We start from the raw sequence: 26,650 nt of genomic DNA on the forward strand, positions 1-26,650 counted from the left end.
TATCACGCCGTCTTTAATGGGTACGTGTGGTTAACTGGTCATGGCAAATACTCCTGCATGTGACGGACAGATATGCGACCGACTGTAATTCAATTCCTTCGCCTTAAGCCTCGGAGTCTCGAGCCATTTATAGGAAAAATTCCTGCTTTGAGATGGTCTGCAATTTCCTTGAGTATTTTGCATGTAGTTAAACATAGACGGATGTAGCACACAGCACAGATAAAGACAGAGATCCCCCGTATAGCCTTAACAGACTGTTGGGGCAAGTGCTGTTAGCGAGCACCGATGACGGCCGGCACACCACACGAGGAGGTGGGTGGCCAGTACCACGCCCGGCCGCCTTTGTCTCCCTTTGTCTCCCTAGTGCTGAGTCGATCTCGGGGAGGCCCAGGATCGGTTCAGAAAATCGTCACTGGTGTTGGTCGTGAGCGTAGCGTGAACCACTACACTACCGCTCCCCGAGCCACATACACACACACAGCCACACACACACAGCCACACACACACAGCCACACACACACAGCCACACACACACAGCCACACACACACAGCCACACACACACAGCCACACACACACACAGGTAGGTCGGCAACCAACTTGTTGCAAACCGTCCATCTTGGTCCAACATGTCGCTGACGATTTGCCAGGAGTTCATAAATAACACATTGTGGAGACTAAGTTAATCTTAATCTGCAGACAATTCACGTGAATACATGTCGAGAGGGAGCCCTTTGTCTCTAAGTTTTTCAGTCGTGTTTTTTTGGAAACGACAGCGATGTAAAGTGGAATAAATGATCGTGGCTGGTTATGCAGCTTACCCAGTGCTGGCGAACGTGTCCCGATTTATCCCAACCGTGAACATTCTGTCAAACTAAACTTTTAGCGTTGCACACTGTAAAACCCAATAGCCTCTTTTATACATACAAACCCTTATATGTCCTGGCGCTTTAAAAAAAAACCTAAACACACTTCAGGGAGCCGCATTTTTTTTTTGCCCGGAGCTTATAAATAATTCGAGGTTTATCCTGATCGGACGATGAAGAAATAAATGTTTACGGGCACGCAGAGTGCGCCGTTGACAATTGTGGCCCAGTCCGAGGTGTTTATGGCGAGGACCGGCGTCGCAGCCCCATCCCAACCCAAAAAAAATCGGATGCGAGATGGAGGAAAGAAAAAAAATCTCCGCAAGGTCACAGACGTACGACGCCGAATGATTTATTGTGAGAGCAGTGGAACATTGCTCTGCCCCCCCCTCTCCCCCCGCTACCCCCCCTCTCCTGCCCAACCACTTTTAAAACCTAAAGCCAAATGACACAGTTTAGAAGATTGCGTGCTGTGGAGCGAGGGGAGCTAGCGAGCTCGCTCGCCAGGCCAGCCAGCCAGGCAGGGGTAAGGCGGCTCCTTCTCTGGCTTTCTAGACCCTCGGTCGTTTGGAGTTGGTCCTGAGGGTTTGCTGTAGGTCAGGTGAAGGTTTACATCACTGCTGTTGCTCGTGTCGGCTGTCCCAACTCCGGAGTTGGGGGTCGTGAGGTTGCTGTAGGTCAGGTGAAGGCTTGCATCACTGCTGTTGCTTTGTGTTGGCTGTCCCGAATCTCCCAATTGTTTCCACGTACACCCTGCGTAGGTTGCGTTGCGCAGGGCCACTTGGCAGCGATAAAAAATCTCTGTTGCAAAGCTCGAGCTGGACGTGACAGGAAAGGTCGTTGGGGCTCAGAGAGTGCCAAACTTTCATCCTCATTCGATCTCATCGTCAAGGTTAAACGCTCAGGGTAAGTACATTACATTATATTTTGTTTATGAAACTAAAACCATAGCAAAAATAGGATGATCATTTTGCGTAAAAAAAAACTTGTTGAAAGTGGTAATGGAGCAATTCCATTAAATATATTTTCGTGACAAGAAAAAGTATGGTTGTGTGTGTATTGTGTTGTTAAGATATATCTTATAAACGTTGCTAATGTGTCATTGATTCACTAACTACACCTTGGTACACTGGTTTGCTTGCATATACCACCACACTTTCCTTTTTAGGCTGTTTAGGGAAACATCAATGATTCTAATTCTTCATAATACAAGTCAGCCAATTAGTAAGGGATTTGTCACGTAAACAAAACGCCAATTAGTTACTACTTCAGCCCACCGGTGTGTTGGAGAGTAAATCCACAACATTCACAATTTACGCTCCAACACAACGGCGGGCTGAAGTCGTCACTAATTGGTCTTTTGTTTACGTGACAAATCCCTTACTAATTGGTTGTATCGGGTGGTGGAGGGTTACGATACATTTATGCTTACGCGATCTAACCCAGTTGCTTCTTGCTGTGGTTGTCCCACCTGATGACGGACGCTTGTGTTGCGCCCGAAACGTCGTGATTAAAGATAAGAAATAATATATATTTATTTTATTTGATACCTAGAGTATGAATATTGGTCGCGAAAGCCTACGTGTTAATTATAATTCTGTGGTTTAACGATTCGGAAAAGCCTCGGTGAGGCTCGTGAATTTTTCAAGCGGGCTTTGCGCCCGGACATTGTGTCACGAGTGATTTTCGTGTGGGTTTAAAGCAGAGCGGAGCCAGAGAAAACCTCGCTGCATTCGAGAGGACATCAACCCAGAGGGTCCACGGGGGTGGGTGCTCAACCTATTTGCTGTACTGCCATTTCCAGGCCACGGCATAGCCCCAACGGGTTTGGGAGTTTTTGCGAAACTCACCGACTGGTGTAATGAATGTGCTTGGGTGCAGCTGTGAGCCACCACACTAACACTCCATCTGATCGTTAACAGTAGCAGTATATACTACAATAAGACGTAAATTGTATTAAAATATGAGTGTATAATATTATTATATAATTCTTTATTAATTATAATCTACAGCCGTTTTTCAATCCACTGATAGATGAAGGCCTCCCCCATGCTATATCAATCTTGGTGCTTGTTTGACTGCACCTGACTACACCATGTGGTCAGTATGGGTTGCTAAGAGCGGTGGGCATGTTAGTTCTAAGTTCAAATATCACTCGCCGCTGATGTTAGCCCTGGTCAAAATTCGCTCTCAGGTCACAAAGCGCAGTACACTTACCACAGATAACCGTAATCCAGGCTGCTTGCATTCAGACGCTATATAAATCCAACTTTTACATTCTGAAAATCCATAAATAATAAATGTTCATGCCACTCCCAGACGCCCTCGCGAGCAGAACCGCAACACCTGTGGTTGGGTGGTGGGGGGACGGTGAAACCGGCCGTCGATGCGCCAGCACCTTCTGCAAGCGATGGAACCTTCATCTGGCGGGGCCACCGCTGTCGACCTCAACGGAACCACGACGACGCCACCACCATCGCTGCTCAACCGCTCGCGGTGCCGCACCGACGACTCGTACACCTACCCGGTCTACGCGGCGCTCTACAGCCTCATCGTGGCGCTCGGCCTGCCGGGCAACACCGTCGCCCTCTACGCGTTCACTCGCCGCATCCGGAGCAGGGGCGCCGCCGTGCGCTACTGCACCAACCTGGCATGCTCCGACCTGCTCTACATCCTAACGTTGCCGCTGCAGATCGCGTACTACCTGCGCGACGGCGACTGGCCCTTCGGCGATGCGCTCTGCCGCCTGACCGTCTACACCTTCTGCGTCAACGTCCACTGCAGCATATTTTTCCTGACGGCCATCAGCGTCAACCGCTACATGTCGGTGGCGCGGCCCGTGCAGCACTGGGGCGGCCGAGGCGGGCGGGCCAAGCGGACGTGCGTGGCCATATGGGCCTTCACGGCGCTGTGCAGCCTCCCTGTCATGATCACGGGCACCCATGCGGAGGAGGGCGGCCGCGTGCGCTGCTGGGAGCATGAGAGCGGTGCCGTCCACAAGTTCGTCATGGGCTCGGCGGCGATGCTGGTCGGCTTCGTCGCACCCTTCGCCGTCATCGTCTTCTGCTACGTCACCGTCGTCCGCGTGCTCGCCGCGAGGCCAGCGGTGCGCGGTGGTGCCCGCCCGGGTGCATGGAGGACCAGCCGCAGGGTGTGGGCCCTCAGCCTCACCGTCGTCCTGCTCTTCCTGGTGCTCTTCCTGCCGTACCACATCGTGCGCACCACCTACCTGTTCGCCGAGCTGCGGGCGTCGCGGGGCAGCCGTGTCGCTTGCGAGCAGATCGCCGAGCTGAAGCCATTCGTGGTGGCCACGGTGTGCATGGCGACCGCCAATGGCTGCTTCGACCCCGTCGTCTACTTCTTCTGCAGCAAGCACTTCCGAAGCTTCCTCTTCCGCCTGATGCCTGACCCCTTCCCTTGGCGGTGGAGGCGGCGGCGGCGCCAGGCCTCGCAGCGCCAGGCTGGGCATTGCCTCGACGGGCGCCCGCCGCCACGACGGATGTTTGCCGCTGTCCCGACGGACACCTCCGCGAAGGCCCCCATCGAAGATACGGAGACCGAGGCGTCCGTGCAGGAGCCTGCAACCACGAGGCCGAGGGACGTCGAGGAGGTCCCCTTGGATGTGCTTGAGGACTGGCAGACAAAATGATGCTGTCTGCAGACAGTGAGCGCCCCCCCCCCGCCTAAGTAAATGTGTACAGATAGACCAAACAAACCGTCGTTACCAAGACAAGTTCAACAACTTTCCAAAGTGCCTCCAATGGAACATTCCTACCCTCCTCCTATGCCTATGTGAATGTACGCGTGCAGTCAATGAGGATCCCCGTCACTTTTTTTTCTGGATGAGGGCCTCTGTAAGACATGCACGCCCGTGTGGGTTGATTTCAGCACACTTCGGCACGCCGCTCATTGCGGGTTGGTCAAAGTGAGGAGCAATTAGGCAGGGCAGGAGTACAGCAAAACGGATCTTTCTGTACTTTGGAATGTAAACACTACTGGGTGTCTGTCGAGACAAGGCATACGTGACACGTGGGGTCAACAATGATCAATTCCCCTTCAAGGTGTAGCCCTTTAATGTACACATCGATCACAGCTGCATTCCTGGGGTGATCGGGATTTTACTTTGGTGCCCCCCCCCTGCCCAGGATATGGAAGTCCCTCTTGGTGGCCACCCAATTGTGAAGCTCCCTATCGTTGGTGATCTAGATCTTGGACAGCGTCGATATCTTCAAATCCCTCACTAAGAAGACATTTTTAAAAACAGCTTTCCTCTGACCGGCACTGTTACTCCCCGGGTCTTGTTTTGCCTCCAAGTTCCTTTACCATCATTGTCTTTTTCATGCCCGACGCCTGGAGACGTTGTGAAAGGTGCTTGATGAGTGCTAATTATCCTAATAATTCATTAAATAGCACGATCAAGTGTCTTCCGAGGTGGCCAGGTGGCTCAGGTCAGTGCGACGGGCTGACACCGCTGAGATCCTGGGTTTCGGATCCAGGCAGCTGCTCGTGATTAAGCCGGGTTCTGAAGTGTGGTTAGTTAACGGTGTCAGCCCGCTCACCAAATCACTAAGATTGTACAACAATAAAACATACTCATCACGTTGAATTCGGTTCTGCGAGTAATTTGGCTCTATTGCAGCTCCAAGAATATTTAAACTGAAACTAAACCAAACTATTGTTATTTTACCAGATAAAATCGCCCACTGAGCTATGAAGCTCTGTTTTAGAAGCGACCTGGCCACAAATGATAGGTCAACAAGGTGGCTTGTCTTGTGGAAATGTACAGCAGCCAAATACTCTAAATGCTTACTCGTACTCTTTTGTTCTTTCGGTAAAGTCACGTAGGTATAAAATAAAATAAATTGCTTGTTTATAAATGTGGATGGAAAAACCAGAGGACCTGGAGAAAAATCCACACGACCACGGGGAGAACAAGCAAACTCAAATTTTTAGGCGTCGGGATCGAACCCACGACCTCCTGTATACAGACAAAGTAGTTAACATCTCGCCAATAACATTTCACTGTCACGCAACAGGCATTACCCCTCATTGCAGAGCATGTGGGAACGCACTGCTCTCGACTGTACGTAAGTCCGAACACTTGTTATCTTGTTATATCGCGAACTCTTGCGAGTCCAGCCTCTCGCCGCGAGTGTGCACTGTGTGGACCAGGTCACTTAAAGGGATCTCAGAAGTAGTTATCTGATATCCGCACCCATGGACCGTTCTCCAACAGCACTGGTTTCGCTGGCTGTGCGACAGATCTGAACGGTTTCTATTGTCTTATGGCACGATACCAATACTCTAGCACAATCGGAATGAAAAAAAAATGCAACAAAAAAATCTACATTTACATATATACATATTTTTTTAAGTTAGTGTCTCCCATGGTGCCAGAATGCAATTACATCTTAGCGTGCGGTACGTGAGGGCACTGGACGATGACGCCAAGGAAAGATGGAGGAATTAGAGATTCGCTGTGTCGAGCAACGTTGCCCATCAACACGAGTCCGCACATTAAATGACGTATCACGCACACATGTATTTTGATATTCTTATATTGTATACTCTCACGGTGGTAACCAAAGGGGGCGTCGATTCGACGCATAGCCAGCGAATAACGCTCATGTTTATAATACGCAAGTTTGAATGGGGGTTGGGAGCGGTGGCAGAGTGGTCGTCGCAATGCGGCTCACGAACCCGGCGACTTTGCATTCCATTCCCGGCAAAGGGTTGAACATCGGTGGCGAGTGAAATCTGAACTGGTTCTGGGCCCCCTCGGCCCTTCACCAACTCACACTGAGCAGCGTGCCGAAGTATGGTCCGCGGATTGACGTAGGACCGTAAATTATTATTTTAGCTTGAATACTGGTGAAGGGAAATGTTTATTGCGGAAGACACCACAGGAATGACGAAGTGAAGTCTCCGAATAAAGTAACGTTCTTGTGGTCTAGCAGTCCGTGTATAGGGGCGAGGATGATTTGCATGTTTAATGTTTGTGCCAGAGCACAGTGCTGATATCATTGAGTGTCTGGGTTTGAATCCACGGTTCAGACCTGTGATTCAATTGGCTTCTCAAGTGTAGCGAATCGTACTATGTATTTTATGTATGTTGAACTTTGTTCGCACCATACGTAGCCAACCGTGATAATTTAATAGGAGGTGTGGGGGAAGGACAACAAACTAAACACGAAACGCAATTCTAAAGAAATGAGTTTTCAATCCAGATTGAAAATAATTGATGAGCTTAGAGCGGTCACCATTATCATTATACGCCATGATCAATCCACTGCTGGATGAAAGTCTACCCAAGCCGTTGCCACCTCTCAGTTGTTCTGCGATGCACCGATCCACGTGGCACCGGCAGACGAGCCCATTTCATCGCTCCGTCTCCTCGGTGGTCGTATGCCATTCCTCGGTTGACATTCCATCAGCGGTCTCGTCCGTCGGCCAGCATCCCTTCTGGGAATGTGTCCTGCAGGAGCCCACTTTATATTGTTAACAGTTTTAATTAAATATTTAACCTGGGTGTGTGTTCTCTAATCCACGTGCTCCGTTTTCTTTCTCTTCCAATGCAATTTAACTTTTAACCTCATTCGGCTTTTGTTTGTCCAGAGGACTAACGAAAAAACATTGGCTTTAGCATGACGTGCGAGAATTGCTCCTTATAAGGGTGCAAGGGTTTATTGTCCCAACGCTAAATACAAAAGGCCGATTTAAGTACTGAACTGTATCTTGACAGTGGAGTTAAGTGTCGAGTGTGCACGCGGTGTAACTGCACTGGGGGGCCATGGGATGGCAGGTGGGGGGGGGGGCTGGCGCCGGGCTACGAAGAGGGGAGAAATTGGACGGGGTTGAGTGGGGGGGGGCAATTCATTCGTTGCACCAAAGCCCATGTTATGCAGACTGTGAGAAGTTGCTATGTATGTATGACGTTGAACTTCTTTCGCACCGTATGCTGTGCTTCTCGTTGTGAGAGTGTTGTAAGGAGATTGGCTTTTTTCGTCTCATAACACGACGACGAAGATGGTGTTCATGGTGACAGATTCGGAATGTCATTCGGGATTTTTTATAATCTATACATATAAAATGGAAATTTGTGAATATGTCTGTTCGAAATATTTAGCATACTTCCCGACGTGCAAAAAACGTTTAAATTTGGCATGTGGGTAGCTTCCAGACTGTACACAATGCAAAAAGTATAAAAATAGACTTTTGTATTTTGGGGGGGGGGGGGGAATGAGCATGAAGTGTGTGGCGTCAACCCGCATCATACAGCACTGGCGAGAATCGATATCTGGTGAGCGTTTGTGGTATCGATTAAACGGGAATAGGCCAATTCTAAAGAAATCTACAACCTTCGATTTCTTTACGCGAATTAAAGAATCGAATCTTGGCGCGTGAGCGTAATTTTACTTTAATTTTTAATTAATGAGGTAATGATCTAAGTTTTCTTTTCATTTATACATGTTATGTTTTAAATTTTTGAGACGTTTTTAAAATATATTTTTCCCCCGGGCAACGCCGGGTACTTCCCGCTAGTACCATAATACTATAAATAAAAACTAGTGGACGTTGCAAACGAACCGCTTGCGTTAAACCAAAAAGCACATGGTGCCACGCATACTTGGCACTGATTAACAGCGGGAAGGAAGCGTGTGGAGGTCAATGTGGGTGGAAAATGCAGAAACGACGAATTTTCCACATTCACTTCGCGCCGAGCTGAGCAAGAGTTGCTTTTTGATCTGTGTGAGAAACAAACTCACAATTAACCTCTTACCTACAGGCTGCCAAGAATGATTTGCCCGTGAGAAAACAAGGTAAGTACTGCTCTCATTGCGCTGTGCATAGCATAAACGATCGACTTTGCTGGGCTGATTCACCGACACCAAGATGCCTCGTGCTGCTGCTGCCGGGTGTGGCCAATCACGCGCGTTTCGTCGCGCTCGGCCAGGGGCCGGCAACCTTTCAGTTTTCAGTTTCATTTATTTGGTATAGCCCTAGATTTGAAGTTTTCGTGACTGCAATGATCCATACGCTTTGGTTCTTTCGGTAAAGTCACGTAGGTGAAAATAAAAATTATAAGAAAGATAATAAAAATAAAATAAAATACAAATTTTATTACATAAAAATGAAAATAACTAAATTAAATCATTTTATAATAAAAAAAATCACCTACGTGACTTTACCGAAATAACCAAAGAGTATGGTATAGCCCTGTGAGCCATTCGGCTCTTGAATCGGGTGCAACCGCAACAAACAAAACACATGAACAAGAAAACATCTTAAAGTGACTATGTGCAAACAGAAAATCCCAAAAACAAGTGCAAAATATTACAGAAAAAGCACCTGCGACTCTGTCGCCGCATGTCGCTCTTGCTGGGGGTTTGGTTTTGTTGTTGCGAATTTGAAAAAAAATTGTTATTTTTGTTATTTATCGTTGCAGACCCCTGCGCTAGATATATAGAAAAAAAATTTGGGAGGGGGTTTTCAGCGACAAAATACTGTCAACGCCTCCGCAGACTTTCAAGATGTACGTATGTTGAACTTCTTTCGCACCGTACGTAGCCACCGTGCTAATCGGAGGAGGTGCAGCCGAGCTGAGGACATGATGCCAAGCGTGTATTTAGAAGCGATGCCATGTGTGCATTGAGGAACTTGTATCGGTTCACACACTCTCATACTCGCTACATTGTCTGGTGATGGTTTTTGATGGCTGTACAACGTCTATCTGTTTCACAAAAAATCAATATATTATCAATGCATGTGGTGAATACGAGATGGTGGTCCTTACTAAATAACGTCACGAAGCAGTGCTTAAAGAGCCGCATGCGGCTCTGAAGCAGAAGGTTGCCGACCTCTGGTCTCGTGAATCTTTGGGGTTTGTTTGGCAATCCCCCATGATAAGGAGTCGGCAACCCTGATGATATCTAATCCTGGAGCTGAACATAGCCTACGGTGGAGTTCGAATAGTAAATTACATCCAGCATACTACTCCACACGCCTACGAACCCTGACCCTATCAATAAATGCCCCAGAATGTGACCAATCTCATCCGCTCTCAGAATCTTGGCAGGGTTGTGAGTCTGGATAGTGCTTACAGGTGACCACTGTGCAGAACAGGTTGCTATAGGCTACTGCTGCGAGGCTACGTTTTGGGTAGCAGAGGGCGGTGCAGAAAATCCATTGTTGTACTCTACACGCATGACCCCCCACCCAAACCCTTCGGCTTTCTCAAATCCACACGAACCTGTGCTCCGAAGTGCGGTCACATAGCTGTCCATGGTGTACGTTGTTGGGGGCTTTATCACCCAGCAGTGCTTTGACGAAAGGGCTGCACTTGTGCGTGAGCGTTCTGCCAAAGCATTGCATGCTACGGCATGATTATAGCAACGCGTGGACAAGTGCAGCGTTCAACTTGCGTCGCATCGAACTATAAAGCTACATATTAACAGGTAGCCTCGTGCTGTGGAGCTATTTACAAGGCAGTACGTGATGAAATTGCAGATTTGATTACCACGGTTGGCAACGTACGGTGCGAAAGAAGTTCAACATACATGCATAAAGACGTGTCGTAAGGATATTACAGTTCGGCCAGACCTTTGTCAATCCATTACTGGATGAATGCCTCTCAAGGCCCTCTCAGTCATATGGGCTATTTGACCATACTTCGCCACGCTGGTCAGTGCCAGGCGGGGAAGGTGGCGGAGCCCAGGACCAGTTCAGATATCACGTGCCGCTGATGTGAATTGGATATAACGCGACTGTGTTTCGGGGAATTTGGCTCTCGGGTTTAAGACCGAAATAATTTGCCAGCCGGCATGCCCTAAGCCCCGCGGTGGGAATAGGCTATTTCGTTTTCCCATCCCTAAACTTTAAAGTAGTTTAATTAACACATTTGTGCCGTTTCTATTATAAATGATTTACTTATTGCGCGATACCGACCGTACCAGCTGATGCCAATTGCGTGGGGGGTGGGCGGACCCTACCAAGTGATGCGCCTTCGCTCCAGCTCACGGGGACATTTCCTTTAACGCGTTTAAAGCCAACACATACACACATAACGTTGCCGATATTTCTTCACAGTGTCACGTCCTCTTCGCCCCCCTCCCCCCCAACACGATGTGTCCAGTTTATACTACAGACTCCATAGATAATTATATTTTACTGCTTACATAACATTATTCTTGCACGGGCGGGGGATGCTGGGGGGGGGGATAGCGGCCCAGCCCCTAGCCTGGCAACGTGCCAACTCCGCCGCCTCGCCAATGTAGGCCAGGAGGGGGGCTACGCATGCCACAAGGCCTCAACACGCCTTTGGTAAGTACAAATTTCCAAGCTTCTTACGCTAACAAATCAAGTCCAATGTTTCTATTATTAAACACATTTAGTTGACAAACATTACTATAATAATGTTTGTGTGCAGATAAGAACTCACGTTGATTCGCTTACTATTATTAAACAAATACGTTGGGAGATATTACAATTATAATGTTTGTGTGCACAAAACTTTTTATTTTCAGCTTGCTAAATTTTCCCTTTTTTTGCTGCGCTTTTATGACGCTGCGACGGTCTGCCAATCTGTGATGTGGCCATGTACGTCCATGTGTATGTGTGTGTCAGTCCATATGTGTATGTAAGTCTATACATGTGTGTGTCACTCGATGTGTGTGTGTGTAAGTCAATGCGTTTGTGTGAGTCCATATGTGTGTGTGTGTCTCAGTCCATGTGCGTGTGTGTTAGTCGCTGTGTGTGCATGCCTCCATGTTAGTCAGTGTAACTCCATTTCTTTGCGTGTCTGTAGGTCCATGTGTGCATGTTAGTCCATGCGTGTGCTTTATTGACCTGCTCAAGGCCTAGATACCATCAGTAGGCCTGGCCTCTGGGTTGCTCTTCGTGCTTTCCGAGTCCCGAACCCACTCATCACCATCCTTAAGGACCTTCATGATGGTGAGCGGCCCCACGTCTTAACTACGTGGCCGTGAGTCAGAGACATTCCCTTTACACCTTGGGGTGCAACAGGGATGTCCTCTGGCTTCCACATTGGACCACATAGTTCGTCGAGCCTTCAATGCCTTTACCGGAAGAATTCCCATCTGCTACAGATACAATGGGAGGCTGATCGATGCCCGGGTGCGGTCAAGGGATGGCTCTCTATTGCTTAACCATGTTATGTATGCTGATGCTTTGATGATTGCTGCTCACTGCTGCTGAACCTGGAGCTTGCCACTAAGAGGTGGGGCCTTACCATCAGCCCCACCAAAACTAAGCACCTGCCTGGGTATTTTGTACCATTGAACAATCCACCCCCACAACTCACAATTGGTGATGCGGCAGTTGTGGAGAGATTGCCGAGATTCCCATACCTGGCCAGTGTGCTCATGACCGGCTCCGGTTTAACAGCAGAGGTCTCACTCCAAATCAGTCGAGCGCCATTATCTTTTCATCGGCTGTGTTACGCTGTGGAAGCTACCTGGTCTCTCGCTCCGCATGAAGCACCAGGTCTTCTCGGCCATGGTAATTCCCTCCCTTCTCTACGCTTGCGAAACGTGCACCCCCCTAATGGAACATCTTTGCCGGTTAGAAACATTTAGGCTGGCCTGCTAACGATCCATCCTGGGTTTAACCATATATGTGTGTGCGTCTAAGTCGATGTGTTTCTATGTGTGTGGGTCAATGTCTGTGTGCAAGTCCATGTGTGTGTCTGCCTTTTTCGCCCGAGCAACGCCAGGCACTTACCGCTAGTTATATATAAATTACTAGCAGGAATTTTTCATAACCCGGTGTTCTTCAGAAATGCAACTCTCGTCTTATAGAACAGACAGCATTATAGAATGTATTTAAGCATTATAAACGTAATGTTCAAATCGCGCAAGAATAATGCAATGAATGACCATAATTTTAGTAATAGTTTTCTGTTTGTTTTCTTTCTTTCCATACTGAGAGAATTGCAAAGACCGCTGCCACACGAGACTCCGAATCCATCCGCGTTGTGAAATGGATCTGCAAACCGCTGACACAATTGTGGCCACCCTTCCCTACGAACCGAATAGCTCCGTGCCACCCAGCCTGTGCCAGCTGCATGACTCCTTCAAACACGACGTCTATACGGCTGTGTACGCCGTCATCGTCGTTTTGGGGCTGCCCGCACACTCGCTTGCCCTCTACGTGTTCACCCGCCACTACAAGAAAAACAACTCCTCCAGGAGCTACTGCATCAACCTGGCCTGCGCCGACCTCCTCTACATCCTCACGCTGCCGCTCCAAATCGTCTACTATTCGCGGAATAGCGACTGGCCATTCGGCGATGCCCTTTGCCGGCTCACGATTTACACCTTCTACGTGAACCTCTACGGCAGCATCTTCTTTCTGACGGCCATCAGCGTCAACCGCTACCTGGCTGTGGTGCGCCCCATGCAGCAGTGGAGAGGCCATGGCAATTGGACTAGGGTGGTGTGCGTCTCCATATGGACCTTCACTGCACTGTGCAGCCTTCCCATTGTGCTCACGGGCACCTATGAGTCCGACGGCCGTGTGCGCTGTTTGGAGCCCGCGAGAGAAACCGTCAACAGAGGGATCATGAACAACATCTCTTTCGCGATTGGCTTCGTCGTCCCGCTGGTCGTCATTGTTTTCTGCTACGCAGCGCTGCTCAAGCATTTGATGCAGGGCAGGGGAACCGGTGGTGCCAAACGGAGGATGTGGAGGACCAAGAGAAGGATCTGGGCCCTCAGCATTACCGTGGTGTTTCTCTTCGTGGCTCTGTTCCTGCCATATCATGTCGTGCGTTCCATCTCTTTGTACGCTGGACTGCAGGCCGAGTTTCCCGACGCAGTGGCCTGTGAGAAGTATAGAGCCTTGCAGCCGACTGTGGTCGCGACGGTCTGCATGGCGACGGCCAATGGCTGCTTCGATCCCGTCGTTTACTTCTTCTGCAGCAAGCATTTTCGTAGTTTCCTCTGCCGCGTGGTGTATGTCCCCATCTTCCGAGTAAAAAGCAAACGCGAGCATTTGCAACACAACCCTGCTGAATATCTCAATAGCCAGTTCTGCAACTGTCATTCTGCCTCCACCGCAAAAATATGTTACAGCAATCATGCCAGACGTCTCTGCACAGGATTTTGTGACCGAGGAATCCATGGATATGAAGGCATCCGAGGATGTTTGAAGGAACTGCCTGCGACGCAAGATGCATTACTAGGATACAATCGTGAGGGCCCAATCCGAAGAATGTTCATTCGTGTCTAAAATCTTTTCGTTTTGTCTCACAGCACCATACGCATGGGATCCATATCATCTCAATTGTATCTGCTTACAAATGTGGTTTACAACACTCCTTGTTCATGTACAGTCCTATGTCTTCTTTGCTGTCTCATTTGAGTCATCTTGGCCCCTATGTTTCCCAACCACCATGTAATTTTAACACTGTCGCGTCTACATCCCTGCAATACCTTGCTCAATCAACTTTTCCTTCACCATCATTGAAACTAAAATAAGAATGTGCAGTCATATTTCAAAGCACTGCTGGATTATGGCCTCCCCACACTGTTGCTGGTTGTGGAGATCATCTGATTTCAACAAGCTGGACAGTGCAAGTTGGTAAAAAAACGGAGCAGAGAAATACAACATTCAGAAGAGGGAAGGCAATTTGCTTGAAATTCAACATTGACATCGTCATAATGTTACGAGATGCAGTCTATACATGGGTAAAGTTGAACATTTTCTGTATACATTATATAAAATATCTTCAACTGACAGACACTATGTGCGTCTAACATCAATTCTCGGGTAATTCTTTAACATGCATTACACTGAAATGCAGTCGATAGCTGGCCATGGCTGGACTTTGTATGATGGCAACTTGCATACGAATGGCTGCAATACAGCAACCTAGTAAATATGCAACGCTGGGCCAACTTTGCCATGTGGTTGAACCCGCTGGACCAACGATGGCCCAGCGTTTGTACAACGTTCCATGTATACCGCGAACGTTGTTCAATATTATGATACTGTCTTGTGATTCTGCCTATACCAGTGTTCATTGCAAGTTGCCATCATACAAAGTTCAGCAATGTTCTTCATTGCAAGGCCTACGGCCCACTGGTGGCCTTTAGTGGGGCCCCTGACGTGCGGTCTCCCCGACAATACACCAGTGTGAAAACACCGCTTGCAGACGGTGTGGCAGCCCTCACCCTGATGTCGTATCTGCGAAAGTGCCCCCCACCCCCCCTCTCAGAACATGAGTGAAGAACACTGCCCAATACAGTCGTTATCATCAGGTGCATTTTCGCGCGTGCTGTTTGATGCCAATTCCATCCACTCCTGTCGCTGTTTTCAACCACCTTTGCTGCCGTTGTTGTCGATCACATTGCGCCAACTCTGTCCGTTATGTCATTAAATTTGGTCCAAGTTCTTCCCCTCTTTTTCGTATCTCTTTTGCGCCACTATTTGTGGTAACCTCTTGATTTCAATAAGACTGTAGGTCCTCTTTTGCGTGTGTCAAATTCAGTTTCCCTTGCGAAACGGCGTGGGTGCTAAGCCACCCACACCTTGTCCACTTCTCTTTCTCGTGCGCACAACAACGATGACAAGCCTGCTGCTTGCATAACTTTTACACATTTTGTGCCGATTGCCAATTGGTGTTCTGCACTCTAGAGCGGTGATAATTCAAGCATTTCCATTCTACCATAATGTGTGCATTCAAATATTCTCAGCAATAACTTCTCAATTTTCAATCACGCACTTTTACATTAGAGTACAATATATAATTTTTTTCAGTGTAAATATTTGTGATCCATGTCATAGCTGATACAGTAAGTCTACTACTATTGGAAATGTTCTTCGCTGGGGACGTCGGTACACTGTTTTTCGTTCTTGAGTTTTCCAAAGGCATTCCATCCTGTTCCTGTCAAAAGTTTTTTCTCGTCTTTTGATTTAAAAGAATGTACATTTTATAAATTATATCATGCTGCATTAAGCCATTAGTGCATATACATAATTGTCAGTTGTGTCATTAACAGAGGTAATGTGTTTGTTTTTGCAACACTGTCTGTACTTAAGTCCCGAAAATCTAATTAATATGCCCATGGATTGTTAAGAAATAAATTAATACCCCCGATGTACGTCGTCTCCTTTTATGTCGTTTCGTTAATATGTCGTAACTTGATTAATACCACTACCCGATTTTACATAGCCTCAAACCACGCATCATTGGCAGCATCGTCCGACGTTTCTCACTATCACCTCTCAGCCTTCCCCTCCACCTACCCTATGAATCGCCTTGATTTACGCCGTTTCGATATTCGTTGTTGCACCTTTTAGGAACGCACCCTCGACGTAAACCAGGTTACTGTTTTACCTTCTTGAAGTTAATCCCAGCAAACATGCAACATTGCGCCAAGGCTGGCACGGAGTTGAAACCATTGGACCAATGTTGGCCCAACATTCCATATTTACTGGGATGCTTGTCCCGCATATTTGTGGTAACTATGTTATTGTTTTAAATTATTCAATAAATTCTGATAAAATAAATACTCTACAGTTTAACTCTGAGGAATGAAGATATTCAATATCGTGAAGGACGAGCTGGTCGCAGCGATTAATCTCTCTTGGGGTGAGGCTCAAACAAGTTGGCAAGGACTGGAAGAAGTGGGAACTCATTGCGGCCTCGTGTCCCATCGGGGATCAAGAGTATTAACTAACTTATACTCTTGGGCCATGGGCCAGTTTCTGAACATGGCTCATTTAGCTGCTGCAAGATTGGTGTGACAAGGTAAAAACATGATTTAAACACATTCCTGCGGAGGGAGCTGGTAGGAACGTTGGGTTCCTCGGTCAATGGCCAGGGTCAACGGCGGCGTGGTGTATTCCGCAAATATGCCCGACTGTGAGGGCGGGCACAAGCCGGCGTGAGTAGGTTAAACGTTGAGTTTTATAAGGGCACAGAGGTCGCAACCGGGTACCCGATACCCGTACCCTACCCGATACCCGGCTACCCGTACCCGGCCTGGTACGGGTACCCGTTTGCGACCCTGGTGCGGCCGGGTACGGGTAGGCCGTGAGTCACTGGTGAGTAACTGTTTGTCACTCATTTCCCAACGTCTTGTCTCTTCTCACAATTCAAGTTCCTAGAATCAACCCACCCGCGCCTGCAACATGGCTTCATCCCAGAGGTCGCAATCAGGTACCCGATACCCGTACCCTACCCGATACCCGTACCCTACCCGTACCCGGCCGTACGGGTACCCGTTTGCGACCCTGGTGCGGCCGGGTACGGGTAAGGAATCAAAACCCGTTTGCGACCTCTGTAAGGGCACCACGGGGTGACCAGCCCCTCCCCACCCAGCCCCTCCCCACCCTCCCCTCCCCACTCAGCCCCACCCTCCTCACCCTCCCCACCCAGCCCCTCCCTGCACGACGGACGGACACAATAATCCCCTGTGGGCTGGTGTAACCAGGAGGTTCCTACCAGTATGAATTAAGATGTGTGCACGTAAACACAAACATTTACATGTTTCCATAAATAGACTTGCACATTGAACATTACTACTATAATGAGCCAAGAATGTGTCCCGCGTGTGACGTCACTCAACATGAGGCCCCCGCGTGACGTCACTCCACATGATGCCCCCAGCGTGACGTCACCCCACATGAGGCCCATCCCCTTCATTAATATTCATGAACGGGTGGATTATTACACTAAAGCAGAGGAAGGTCGAGCTTAATTGAATAATTTATTACACAAAGTCGCTTCAAATATGACGTTTCTTGACAGAAACGGTAAAAAATACATATACGCAGCACAGTGATACGTCCGTGCGTGACGTCACTGCAAAAGAGCCCCCCCCCTTCATTAATATCATGCCCGCGTGCAAATTTACACGAACGCACCAGAAGGTCGCGCACTCCACATGCTGCACCCCTTCCCTCATTAATAATCATGCACGGGTGACGTCACTCGACATGCCGCACCCCTCTACAATAACCATGAGGGGGTGACGTCACTCCACATGCCGCACCCCTCCCCAATAACCATTAGCGGGTGACGTCACTACACATGGGGCAACCTCCCCCCCTCATTAATAATCATGAGCTGAACAATTTTTTCTATTGAATATTTCAGATTGACTGCAATATACACCCATCCTTGGAAGGGCAAAAAAGCTAGTACAGTATCTAATAATATCCAATCCAGTCTCATATAAACGGCTGTGACTGACTGATATGATTTTTACTTGTATTAGAAGGCTATAAAACTGAAATTTGGCACATTGATATTCCAGGCTATACTTCTAACTAGAAAAAAAACAAATAATATAAATTTGGGACTGAAAATTGAGGCGGGGGTAATATTTGATCTTTTTTTGCCAAAGTCTATAAAAGTCAGTCCAATATCTTAGGGGCCGTCCATAAATGACGTCACGCACCTAGAGGGGGGGGGGTCAGACATTTGTGACGATGTGTGACGAGGGGTGGGAGAAATGTGACGTCACATCAAAATGCGCAACTTTAAATAAGCATAGACAACACGTTCTACTTAATTAAATAGACTTTTTAATAAATATTTTCTCCTACAACATCAGAGTGCAGCGGCACATTAAATACGCACTACAATGACAATAGTTTAAAGCGATTTGAAGCATGTTTTATTTGGGGGGGGGCAGCGCTTTGTGACGTCATATTTGAGGGGGCGTCTGACTTTTGTGACGCCGTGTGACGAATGCGGGGGGGGGGGGGTAAAAAATCGTCCAGAATTGCGTGACGTCATTTATGGACGGCCCCATAAGTAATATACTGTAATTGAATGTTGAACATGAGACAATGATTATTTTACAGGGTGGTCCGGATGTCTTGTGACCCCCATTTAATTTTCTAAAACTTCATATTTTGTTTCAAGTCATGTTTATTTAAAACAGAAATGAAGATATTCATATTCTTGGTTCTTTCGGTAAAATCACGTAGAAGGGAAATAATAAAATAATAAAATTAAGATGCAAAGGAACAAATATGTTCGGGGTCAATGAATTGGGAGTCACAAGACATCTGGACCACCATGTCCATGCATGGGGTAACCCCCCATTGATATATGAGAATTACTTAATGTCCATCTCATGAAAAGTGTCATGACAACGTTATTTAAACAAACTAGAGAACCCCTTTCGTATTTAGTTTCAGTAAAACCGAAGATATGCCAACATTTGTAAACAAGTGAAGTGTTTCCGGGTCAATTGTTTAGCCACTAGCAGACGCGGCCTTGCACGTTCGGCGTAAAGTGCATCAATCACAAATCGTCAGTTGCAATTTAATTGGTTTCAACAATTGTAGGATTAAAAATCATAATAGTAGTGTGTACAATGTGTAGCGTGGTGTAAAAGGTGCAGTGGAGCCTGTTTGCTTAGGCCGCGCCGCCCCGTCGCCATGGAAACGTCGCAGCTGTTTGCCGCTCGCAGCGTGGAACCTTTAGCGTTACAATAAGTTACTCTTCATCTTCTTGTTGTATTCAAACATAAATACACGGACACGTCAGCGATTAAGCTCTCTATTACAAGGTACGCTTTGCTCTGTATAATAGCTTTTTAAAATACTGTAATTAATTTAAAGAATCGTCAAGACAGCGAGGCGTTGTTAAGTGTAAATACTTGACGTGATTAAAACATTACATTTACACTTCGTCAGTCCACTTATTCGATAAAGACTCCGTGTCGGTCGATGTGAGATGGTTTTCTTCACCATACTTCACTACGCTGGTCAGTGTGAGTTGGTGAGGGGCCAACACTAACGTTAGCCGGTAATCGAACTTGTTTTACAAAGGTTCATAGCGGATATTCGCCATCGTTTAATAATTATACAAACTAATCAAACGTACGATTGCAAAGATTGTGCATCTGAAGCTTTTAAAATAAGGTGTGTTTTTGTGTTGATTATTTATCAATATCGATATGTTCCTGTGTACAGGGTGGTGGTCCAGATGTTTTGTGACCCCTCAATTAATCGACCCCGGACATTTGTGTTCTTTGCGTGTTCGTTTTTGTTTTAAATTAACCTTAATTATATTGTGAGGGTCACAACACACTATTACAATACTCTCTACAGTACTGTATACAGCTGTAAGCAACTGTACATGGTAGTTCACCATACAGTATACAAGTAAAGGGTTTGCTATGTCTAAACCCTTTAAAGTGTTTAACATGTTTAGTCGTAACTGTTGGTGCTCATGTGCTTGATGGTCACCACTTTCCCGTGTAATTAGGTCGACATCGCCACTGGGGAGACAAAGGCGGCCGGGCGTGGTGTTGGCCACCCACCCCCTCGTGTGCCACAGTGCCGGCCTTAATAGCTGCTTGCAAACAGCACTTGCCCTGACAGTCTGTTAAGGCTACCTGGGGCATCTTTGTCTTTGTATAATTACAGGGCTAATCCACACGTTTACGGACGTACATCTCGGACAATTTAAAGTTGCTATGTATGACCATGTAAAGATGTTACATGGTCATACATAGCATGATGCCAATTCGGACTTAATTTTGATAGACATACATCCAGTAAATGGTCTCTCCACTCTTATTGATAAGGTCGACGTGCTCATATCCGAATGTATTCTACTGTCGAGGACAATTTTTTACCTTTTGAGGTTATGTAATTTGTGACACGGCTCAGTATTTACATTTTGCATAAGAAACGTCTTACTGGTAGGAACCTCCTGGTTACACCAGCCCACATGGGATTATTGTGTCCGACGTGTAGGGAGGGGCTGGGTGGGTAGGGTGGGGCTGGGTGGGGAGGGGAGGGGCTGGGTGGGGAGAGTGGGGCTGGGTGGGGGGTGGGAGGGGTGGGGCTGGGTGGGGAGGGGCTGGGTGGGGAGGGTGGGGGTGGGAGGGGCTGGGTGGGGCTGGGTGGGGAGGGGCTGGGTGGGGTGGGGCTGGGTGGGGGGTGGAAGGGGATGGGGCTGGGTGGGGAGGGGCTGGTCACCCCGTGGTGCCCTTATAAAACTCAACGTTTAACCTACTCACGCCGGCTTGTGCCCGCCCTCACAGTCGGGCATATTTGCGGAATACACCACGCCGCCGTTGACCCTGGCCATTGACCGAGCAACCCAACGTTCCTACCAGCTCCCTCCGCAGCAGGAATGTGTTTAATCTGCGAGGAGTCACTTTCCATCGCAGCGCACGAGTAATTTGTGTCGTAACGAGAGTTGAGTCACGGCGGATTGTAACCAGAAGGAACGAGGCCCGCGTGGTACGGACGATGACATGTTGTTATGACCTTTAACATCGGTAAAACAACTTGTTATGTTTCACCATGCACTTCTTATGGAGTTCTAGAAGTTCACAACGTCAATTCTCATTCCGCTATTTTAGTTAGAAGTTACAAATCGTCATTAAATGAAAATTGTCCGTGACATATTTCGGACACATTGATTATTTGGGTAGTGACTAAAACCATGGAATTTCACAGGTATTTTTTTGTAACACTTTGTTGAACCGTCGTACTCGTGCGTATGTTTCCTGCATTGATATTTTTGGCCAATTCAGATCGAATAACTTTTTTCGTGTTTATAAAATTGGAGTTCTTGGGGGGAAAAAACAATCTCATTCAAATGATGGGATAACACAAAAAAATTATGGTGCCCAAACCTACTGGATATAGTGCCTACAGGAATATCAGTGCCATTCCTGTTGTATCAAACACGAAGGTTCAATCTCTGCACGAATCACCAACCCCGCTACGAAGTGGCTGGATCACACACACGCGTGCCACACACTAAAAAGGCAGGGAGGCAACGGAGGAATGAGTGAGCCCCAACTCCATCAGCAACGTTTACTGCTGGCTTTAAAGCCATTGTCGTAAATGTCAAAGTGCATACATCGGATACATACGACAGGCAGCCCCCCACGAGCACTAATCCGGTCTTGGATGTGATGGTTTAAGATGTGCCTCTCACGGTAGGGGCGTGGGACTTGGCATGTTAGAAAAACATATTTGCCTCTTTCGGGACCTCTCATGCAGCCATGTATCAACACACACTATAAAAAACATTTAGCTCTGGACTGCTTGTGCCATCAGAGCCGCAGTAAAGTTAGAGAGGACTGCAGTAGCACGCTGTACAGAGATTTTACTTTAATATAGTCCTACTGAATGTATATTTCAGCTCTCTTGTCATTCACGTTATTCATGCATGTTGACCATCAGCAGTCGTTGATTAAACCGTAGGAATTGGCCATGTGGCATGGTGGTGATAGGCATTCAAGTAATATGACACATATACAGTCGTGAGTAAATCTCATCTGGAGTACTGTATTTGCCAGACGTTTTGGAACTATTCGCCTGTATTACAAGTGCTGTGGCAGGCTGAGTTGTTGGCTCATGGATGCAGTACAGTACTGTACCGTATTTCATTGTGTGCTTATTTCAGCCTGCAGGACCGTTGCGAGTAGATGTCAATCAAGAGAATATGTTTATTGAACTTTCTGTTCTGGCGAATGACTTATTGCCTCATATGGGCATGCGTCCAGCACAGTTGCACATGGCTCTAATTCGACACTTTCGAGGCAAGGGATGACGATTCATGTGGTTTTGTAAACTCTCAAAACGTTGAGGGTGTACTACGACTGAAAGATATTTGTTCAGCAAGTGAGTTTGTGACCAAATCTGTGTAGACCGTTGAGCTTGCATGCATCTATTTGCTCTGGGGAATTATGTTTTCCTCCACACGCAAACCGATCTTTAAAATGTTGTCCTTCCCCCGCACCTCCGATTAGCATGGTTGGCTACGTACGGTGCGAAAGAAGTTCAACATACGTTGTACATACATACTAAATGCAGTTGGTAAAGCATCCGACTACAGGACCAGGGCCGTATTATCCAATAGCGCCTACGAAACACAATTTTACCATGTTTTTTTGTTTGTATGATAAAAAATTTAACCAAGATATGTTCTTGAATAAATATATGTATATAGCAAGGATAGACACCGTGTTTATACAAAGAGCCAGTCATGTCAATCGGTTTTTTTCATAAGGTGAGAGAAATTAACACCTGTGATTGACTTTTCAAGATTTTTTCTTTAAAAAATTAGCAGTAACATCTTCAAATGGTCTTCTTGGTTTTTTCGGTAAAGTCACGTAGAAGGGAAGTAATAAAATAATAAAAATAAAACATAATAAAATAATTCTCACGACGTTTCGGGCACAACGCAAGCAGCCGTCTTCAGGTGAAAACCAGGTCTGTCGAGGCGACAGCGTCTGAATGAAACAGCACCATGCTTGGAGCATATATTTAAGCTGGGTAGGAAGGGGGGGAAAGGGCGCCCTTTCCCCCCCTTCCTACCCAGCTTAAAGGGCGCCCTTTCCCCCCCTTCAGACCCAGCTTAAATATATGCTCCAAGCATGGTTCTGTTTCAATCAGACGCTGTCGCCTCGACAGACCTGGTTTTCACCTGAAGACGGCTGCTTGCGTTGTGGCCGAAACGTCGTGAGAATTATTTTATTATGTTTTATTTTTATTATTGTATTACTTCCCTTCTACGTGACTTTACCGAAAGAACCAAGAAGATGAATCCCTGCAGTCACGAAAGCTTTAAATCGAAATCTTCAAATGGTGTTTTTCGCACAATCTCATTCATTATTTTTGGCACGTAATTTGTTGGCTGCTCGTTGCAATGTCTTTGCAGTTGCAATAAGTCGTTCATCCGTGAGTGAGGCATATTCCACCTAAAATGACAGTCGAACAAATCTTTAAGCTAAAACGAAAGTAAGGCAATATGGCGCTCACCATGCGGTCGTCCTATCAGAACATTGAATTTGTTATCGATGGAAATGAACGGCATCCTTTTAAAGCTGTGTCATCCGATATGATAATCATAGTAAAAAATTGTTAAAGACACTTTCGCTTGTAATATTTTCAGGCCTAACTTGTTTTTTTTCTCTCACTAATTTCAATTTAAATCTGCTTATCTGCGGCACACAGCACGCTCCCATCGAATTAGGGTACAGACTAAATAATGAACGTATCAGTAACGACATCTATCCGGCGGCTGGACGAAGTACGCGTAAAACAAGCAAGTGACAGCGGCGGTAGTAACATGGGCAGCAGCAGTGCCAACTGTCGAACGTTATCACTGAAGGCCTACGAAACAGAAATGCTGAGGACCTACAAGAACCTTAATCCGGCCCTGGACAGGACCCTCCAGAAAAAGAGGGACAAGTCTTGCAGAGGCTTAGCTGCATCAATTACTCTGGTTCTCTTCACAAAACAACTCACGAAAACATTTACCAAATAGCCTAAACGTATAAAAATGTATTTTAAGAGTTTAAGTCAGGTTTTCATAGGTAAAGGACTTTGGCCTGTATACATCTGGCCTGGTGATAATGTAGTTGGAGCACTTGACTCAAGTCAAAAGGTTGTGATTTCAAATTACAGTCATGAATTGACTGGCTTTCATCCACTGCTTGATAACATCAAAACAATGCCAGTCTCCTATGAGTTCATTTGGCTCCTTCATTATGAAATTGAAATTTCCACCACTGCCCAAGCCTTGCCAATGGAGAATAACCATTACTCCATTGCTCATTTACCAGGGAGATAATTGGTACATGGTTTTTTTTCTCATTGTATATGTTTATGTTTGAGTATTAATTTGATATAATCAAAATTAAACGTCACTTGGCTTGACAGTAGACGGACTGAATAAGTTGACTTTCCATTGCGTTTTTGTTGTTTACTTCGCAGTGAACGTTAGCCATGGGCAGTCGAAAGAACAGCGTGGCTTCCATTTCAAGCCGCAAGTCAGATGCCATTGTCAAAAGGTCAGAAGTCATCGATAGGTCAGATGTTGGCGAAAAGTCAGAACTGAATGGAAGGGCAGGAGAGGAGGAGTTCTACCGGCAGTGTAGAGCCGCCTACCTGATGGTGTGCAAGAGCACGCTGGAGAAGATAACCACTCGTCAGCAGCTTTGTCAAGGTGCGTTTCCAATTATCTGTTGTTACAGGAGACCTATCAGCTCTTTGTTCATGCATATAGAGTCACAGATTTGTTGTAATATACTTTTTTTCATATTTTCCTCCAATTTTATCCCGGTTGTGCTATTGGTGTCGTATCATGAGACGCATCGTCCGTTCGTATCTCTTTGCTAAGCAGTGCAACCCTTTATGTTTGAGAATGGCCCACGGAAGGGGATATCACAAAACTACCTCTGAGATTGCTTCCCGTGATCTCTGTTCTACACAGTGGAGGGCAGCACTTTCCCACTCATCAACCCATTGAGAGCAATGTTCGTTGGGTGGCAACCCAACTGATGTTTTTAATTATCAGAGCTGGATTTTAACCAAATTAAGCACTAGAATAAATCAAATGTGAGGGGTTTTTTGTGCAGTCAGTGGCGACCAGGCTGATACCATGTCACTCGCTATACTTGAGAATCCGGTTTAATCACAGGCAAATCTGGATTCAAGCCCCAGGATCCCAGCGGTTCCAGAGCAGCGCTCCGATCTCTTGAGTCACCCGGCCACCTCATAGATTGGACTTGTTGACGAAACAGCCCAGATCAAAAAATAGTTTGATAAGGAACGTTCGTCAACACATCAATTGGGCCCACATTCATCTGGTGGCACAGACCTGTAAGCTCTTTGAAAACAGGGTTGTATGTATCTATATATGCATGTTGAACTTCTTTCGCACCGTACATTGCTAACCGTGCTAATCGGAGGGTTGGTGCACAGAGTTGTACTGTGCACCTGGGCCCCTTTGCTGCCTTCAGCCTTCACCGGTACCCGCTCTCTCAGTTCTGCAGCATGCCGGGAGGAGCCCGTCCCGCCGTGCGCTGGAACAATACTTCCCGGTGTCGATGTCGGCGCTGGACTTTGAGGACGTGTGCGAGGTGGCACGGCAGGAGAGGCCCGTGGCTCGTGAGGAGCTGCTCGCTGCTTTTCGCAAGATCGACCGCAACAGCGACGGCTTCCTCACGCGCGACGAACTCCGGCGGGTGCTCACCACGGTTAGTGGTGCTCACCGAAAGTCACCGTGGAGGGAAAAACCAGATGGCCTGGAGAAAAATCCACGCGACCACAGAGGGAACATGCAAACTCCAAATATACAGCCGTCAGGGTCAGGATCGAACCCATGACCTCCTGTATCCCAGGCAAGATAGTTAACATCTTACCGCCCTGGCGGCCTTGAAAACCAGGGCCAGGAAGCCTAGGCCAGCCACTTCAAAACAGCCGACAAACGATATTGATCCATTGCTGGAATATTTTTTGACACTCTAAACAGGTTCTAGAGGGCATTATTTTTGAACTGGTAACGCCATTTCTAATTTTACTAAAATCAATATCTGCATATGAGGAGTGTTCACGGATTGATTTAGGGCATGAAAAACAAGATTTTTGGATAATTGTAGCATGGTTAGAGGAGTTCTGCTGTATTTGTATTGGAACCCAGAATGTTGCATTGCCAGTGCAGTGCACTGACATAAGTAGTATATCCAGCCACCCATGTTTGTTTATGTTTCGTGTTTAGTTTATAGTTTTGGCATAAAAACGTTAAAAGAAATGTACTTACGTAAATTGGCAGTCCCAATATGACACATTTAATATTATTAAGTTCGAAATATTGTTTTCAGGAGAGTCCTGCATTGGGATGTTGGCCAATTCTATCTTTACTGGGCTATGAAATAGATGTTTTAAAGCATATTTGGGGAGAGTAATACTTGGAATAAAATGAAAACATAATTACAATTATTTTAAAGTTACAATACTGGAGGTGGGCTGGTTGGCTCAGAGGCCAGAGCAC

At 46.8% G+C, this 26,650-nt stretch overlaps 2 protein-coding genes and 1 pseudogene across 6 annotated transcripts in view; all 3 read left to right on the forward strand.

Moving 5' to 3' along the window:
- Positions 1-1,261: 1,261 nt before the first annotated feature.
- LOC144733370 (cysteinyl leukotriene receptor 1-like) lies at positions 1,262-7,658 on the forward strand. 4 transcript variants are annotated; one of them, XM_078615254.1, is made up of 4 exons: positions 1,262-1,390; positions 1,626-1,770; positions 2,570-2,630; positions 3,184-7,658. In XM_078615254.1, exon 4 carries the CDS (start codon positions 3,251-3,253, stop codon positions 4,511-4,513), a length of 1,263 nt encoding a protein of 420 aa, XP_078471380.1. In that variant the 5' UTR covers positions 1,262-1,390; positions 1,626-1,770; positions 2,570-2,630; positions 3,184-3,250; the 3' UTR covers positions 4,514-7,658. The 4 variants fall into 4 exon arrangements, with proteins under 4 accessions (XP_078471380.1, XP_078471382.1, XP_078471379.1 ...); XM_078615256.1 differs by having other exon boundaries at positions 1,262-1,770; positions 2,567-2,630; XM_078615253.1 differs by having other exon boundaries at positions 1,262-1,770.
- Positions 7,659-7,744: 86 nt separating this feature from the next.
- LOC144733372 (cysteinyl leukotriene receptor 1-like) lies at positions 7,745-15,986 on the forward strand (annotated as a pseudogene). Its single transcript, XR_013588347.1, has 2 exons — positions 7,745-11,184; positions 12,811-15,986. The product of XR_013588347.1 is annotated as a cysteinyl leukotriene receptor 1-like (transcript).
- Positions 15,987-19,246: 3,260 nt separating this feature from the next.
- The window catches only part of EFCAB7 (EF-hand calcium binding domain 7), a 30,075-nt gene continuing 22,671 nt past the window's right edge, over positions 19,247-26,650 (forward strand). Inside the window, exons 1-3 of the mRNA XM_078615258.1 lie at positions 19,247-19,412; positions 24,592-24,823; positions 25,645-25,856. Of these exons, the coding sequence (XP_078471384.1) occupies positions 24,604-24,823; positions 25,645-25,856 (432 nt within the window). The 5' untranslated portion in view covers positions 19,247-19,412; positions 24,592-24,603. The remainder of the gene's footprint in view (positions 19,413-24,591; positions 24,824-25,644; positions 25,857-26,650) is intronic.

The sequence above is a fragment of the Lampetra planeri genome, chromosome 46 (genome assembly GCF_965212315.1).
Source record: "Lampetra planeri chromosome 46, kcLamPlan1.2.h2, whole genome shotgun sequence".
NCBI classification, from domain to species: Eukaryota; Metazoa; Chordata; class Hyperoartia; order Petromyzontiformes; family Petromyzontidae; genus Lampetra; species Lampetra planeri.